Source organism: Rhizomucor pusillus (assembly GCF_041956525.1).
Source record: "Rhizomucor pusillus strain CBS 183.67 unplaced genomic scaffold VTP01scaffold_5, whole genome shotgun sequence".
NCBI classification, from domain to species: domain Eukaryota; kingdom Fungi; phylum Mucoromycota; class Mucoromycetes; order Mucorales; family Lichtheimiaceae; genus Rhizomucor; species Rhizomucor pusillus.
Window position 1 is genome coordinate 1,315,964 of NW_027192147.1, and position 4,285 is coordinate 1,320,248.

Sequence of the window (4,285 nt, forward strand, 5' to 3'; positions counted from 1 at the left end):
TGTTCTCAAAAACCCGCGTAGCCTTGCGTAGCGGGGACTTTAACGAGAGGATCGTCGTGTATGTGGTTTTAGATGACCTCGCTACTACAGACAGCTGCCAAGAAGCGTCTGCTGCACACACATCGGCTACCCCGACCATCCGACGCCCTCCAAGCGTGAAGAATGCGGAAACGACTTGTTTGCACCTGCCGGAAAAAACAACTATTTAGCCAAGAAGGTCTACGCGTATATGTTTATCACACAAACCTTGGAGCGCATGGTACTTAGGCCAGGATTCCTTCAAGACATCGAACAATGGCGCAATCGTCCGACGCGACCTGATACCATGTTCGATACCTACGACGGCAGGATGTGGTCCAACCTGGAGGTCCCGATCAAGGAAAGTTCGTCGACCAGCCCGGAACCCTGATGCTTTCCCTCAACGTCGACTGGTTCCAGCGCTTTGATTAGAGTGGACCACACTCCTGCGATGCGACATACATGGTCATCAACAATCTGCCCAGGACTGAACGCTACAAGAAGGAAAATATGATCCTCCTTGGTATTATGCCCGGCCGCAAGGAAGCTGCCACGCAGCAAATCAACCATTATTTGTGTCCCTTGGTCGACGAGTTGGAGACGTTGTATAAAGGCGTTGACATGCAATCTCCCAACCACCAGACTGTCCAGATCGGTGCTGCTTTGTTGCTCGTGGCCTGCGATATTCCCGCTGCATGCAAGGTTTCCGGTTTCACTGGTATTCGTTGCCTGCCACAAGTGCAACATGAGATTTCCGGCCCAAGTAGCCAACCCGACACAAAGAGACTTCTCAAACTTTGACCAAAGCACATGGGTACAACGCACGAAAGAGGACAATCCTGAGACTGCTCTACGGTGGACGGCTGCAACACATCCCGCAACGAGGCGCGTCGTCCAGCATGAAACCGGTACACGATGGTCGCAACTACATCGCCTACCATATTTCGACCCGGTAGTTTGTACTATAATCGATCCTATGCACAATCTGTTTGCTGGGACAGCAAAGCGCATGGCCGATCTCTGGCTTCCTTTCCCGGAGCATCCACAGAGTAACAAGACATTGCTCACAGAGAAGGATTTGCAAGACATGGAAGCAGCGCTCAAAAAAATCCAATTGCCTCCAGGATACCAAGCGTCTACGCGCAAGGTCGCCTTTCGGTTCGCCTTCATGACCTCGGACGATTGGAAAGTCTGGATTGTCGCTCTGTCCCCGATGCTTCTGGAGGTGATCCAACTAAACTTGGATTACTCCTCTGAAGATGCGCCTAGAGGTACGCGGGTCCTATTTACCCAAACAAGCGCAAGCTCTTTAATCATAGACGACCTTCCCTGCGAAGCGATCATTTGGCAAACTGGATGCATTTCGTGGAGGACCCGTATCCTCAGCTCGCTGTCCCTGACCACTACCGATGCTGATTCCGCTCATGCCTTGCTTCTCAAGTTCTGCAAAGGTTGCAAGATTCTCTATGGCCCCGAGGAAATTACGCCAAACATACATCTGCATGTACATCTGCTGGAAACCGCCTTGAACTTTGAACCTGTTTACGGATATTGGTTATTGGGCTTCGAACGATACAACGGTCTACTGAAGAACATCCAAACAAACCAGAAGGATCAGTTCGAGTCTACATTCATGCGGCACTTTTTGCGAGAAGTTCACTGTCTTGTCATTTTGCGTTCGGGGGTTCAAGAGTTAGCTGGCAACAACGCAGCTGCAACCGCCATTGCTGACTTGATTGTCTCACAGCCAGTCGCTCACTCCGCACGGAGCATCTTCGATTATGCAACATTTTTAGAAGCTTAGAAGGCTACTCAACGACAAGTTATAACGGTTCGGAGCCTCTGCCGCCGTCTTCGTACCCTCGCAACATCGGACCGGACGTTGTTATGCACAAGGATCACTATGCTTGCTTGCTAGAGTATTACAATAGCATCTATGGCGACTGCTTCCGATCAGTATGTGGCGATCACCGCGGCCGTTCCCGAAGGGATTCCTATGAACAGCATCCAGAAGATCCCTGCCATTGATCTCCTGGGACAGCAGTTCATCTCCAAAATGACTCGACATACTGTTACCAGCTGTTTCGCTCAAGTTCGCTTCAAACGCAACGATGGTTCCATCTGCTCCCGTCCCTGCCGGATTTTATATTTCTTCCGTCATGCGATCAAGCTCGGAGAACGATACGTCCCGCACCACTCTGCGTTCGTGGAATGGCTACTCCCATATCCTCAAACTGTGCCATTTCTGCAAAAACTTGACATGCATGCTTTCCGCAGCACTTGCGCGCCGCTTTCCAAGGATTCCATCTTGCCTGTGCATAGGCTTTATTCCGGCGCAGCAGTACAAGACTTGAAAATTGACAATATTTATGCCATCATGTATCTACCTAAAAAATAAAAATAACAGACTACTAGTAGCCTCCATGCTGGTTCCTATATGTATTTACCTTTTTACTTACATGAAATAACATTAATATTACTAATACTAATAATATCATTATTTATACTACCGTCGCAAGCAAGGCATATTTCGTTTAAAGTCAAATAATGACGGTTTCGTTCAATTCCTGTAATATACATCGGATGTTGTCGAGTTACTTGTCGATGAGGGATTACAGAAAAAAAAGGAGCGACAGAGAATAGGAAAAAAGACGTTGAAAAAGAAAAGGGAAGGGAGGGAAAGAAAAAGAAATGAAATGTAGCCAGGAAACTTCTTCAAAATTTCCGAAGTCAATTTTGTTCTCGGGCCAAGAAGTGGGTTTGCACTGTATTTGATTCTCAATTTTGCTTTTCCATACTGTGAAAGACGTCTGAGATGTTTCTGTAATAAAAAATTTTCTGAAAGGTTTCTATAATGTGTCTGAAATACAAAATTTCAGAATTTCTGAGATGGGTCTAAAACGGCACTTTTCCCGCAGTGGTCGTTCCTGTTGGCCAAGGTCCTTCTTGCCTACTAGGAGGACGATAACTATCGGATTCATTCTTTTCCTAGATGTCGAGTCCTTCCATATTTCCTGGAACCGGGCTCAACCTAGCAGTAATCCAGAAGAGATCCGAGCTTGAGAGTTAATATAAGTAGTTGAAAATATCTAAGGGAGCAGAGAAATATTAACGAATGTTAATTGATGATGCTTTATTGTTTACAGCTGCAGATATTTATATATTTCTATGGAGGAAGCTACTCGAAAATTGTGAAATGTGTGAAGGTTCTATCTTCTATGGAGCATATACTTGGAGCTTCATGCCGCTTCGTGTTCCTTCAGATACTTCTCGCATATTCCCAACAGTTTTCTTTTTTGGAGAGCCAGGAATCTCAGGCCTGATCCGCCTCTGGCTTTTGTAGAATGCAACACAAGTAGTCCCCAACCCGGTGGGGATGTAGCTCAAATGGTAGAGCGCTCGCTTAGCATGCGAGAGGTACTGGGATCGACGCCCAGCTTCTCCAACTCGGATTCATTCATTTCTTTCCTCTGGCAGTATGAATTTTTATGTTTTTGGTGCTCGTGCCGCGGCCTTTTGGTACTGTCCAATAATAATGTGACATTGTCAACAATTACCATTGGTGTCATGTAATTGCTATGACAACGCGCAATAAATATCATTGGTGCTCTCGTCTGATTTCAGGCACACCTTTATTCTTTTCTTCCTTTGTACCTTTTCCATATATTTACCAATAGTATCAATTATATTTTAGCACTTGCAAAAGGTATGGAGGTCGTCCATATCCAAGGATTCCTCCGTGCATGGTCGATCTATGACTTCCCCGCCGGATCGACGGCCAACCTTTAAAACGAGTTTGGTCTATAATCCATTGGATGACGTTTAGGAGGCGTAGCGACGGGGGAAATCTTTCCTGATGTTCTACTCGGGGGAGACGTCTCGGGATTTTTTCGACGTCCAAGACATGGATATCCACGTAGAAACTGGAAAGGCATATAGACATCCAGCCGACAACAGAGCGCCCTAGATCATAGTGTGCTTGGATGACCTCCCTAGGGAAAAACGGGGCCGAACAACTGACTGCCGAGGTAATACTCCGATAGTTTCACAAACCGAGGCACGTTCTAATCAAAGCACACCACATGCACGGGTCTATAGGTGGAAAAAGAAGCGGTTGAATCGGAAATGACGTCAGATGTCGAGGATGCAGCAGATGCGAGACGAGTGTCGGATATGGAAAAGCCTCTGATGGAAGGAGGTCATCTAGAACCACATGTATGATGTTCCTCCCGTTGAAGTCCCCGCTCCGCGAGGCTACGCGGGTTTT

The 4,285-nt window shown here is 46.8% G+C and overlaps 2 protein-coding genes and 1 non-coding gene across 3 annotated transcripts; all 3 read left to right on the forward strand.

Annotated features, from left to right (window-relative positions):
* Nucleotides 1–256: 256 nt before the first annotated feature.
* Nucleotides 257–1,822, forward strand: VTP01DRAFT_8667 (uncharacterized protein; the record flags this gene model as incomplete). Its single annotated transcript, XM_069387813.1, has 4 exons — nucleotides 257–367; nucleotides 451–736; nucleotides 783–1,289; nucleotides 1,338–1,822. 4 exons carry the CDS (start codon nucleotides 257–259, stop codon nucleotides 1,820–1,822), a joined length of 1,389 nt encoding a protein of 462 aa, XP_069241545.1.
* Nucleotides 1,823–1,954: 132 nt separating this feature from the next.
* VTP01DRAFT_8668 (uncharacterized protein) lies at nucleotides 1,955–3,081 on the forward strand (the record flags this gene model as incomplete). Its single annotated transcript, XM_069387814.1, has 2 exons — nucleotides 1,955–2,397; nucleotides 2,898–3,081. 2 exons carry the CDS (start codon nucleotides 1,955–1,957, stop codon nucleotides 3,079–3,081), a joined length of 627 nt encoding a protein of 208 aa, XP_069241546.1.
* A 309-nt stretch (nucleotides 3,082–3,390) lies between these two features.
* Nucleotides 3,391–3,463, forward strand: VTP01DRAFT_t32. The gene has a single exon. It is a non-coding gene; the product is annotated as a tRNA-Ala (tRNA).
* The last annotated feature ends 822 nt before the right edge of the window (nucleotides 3,464–4,285 follow it).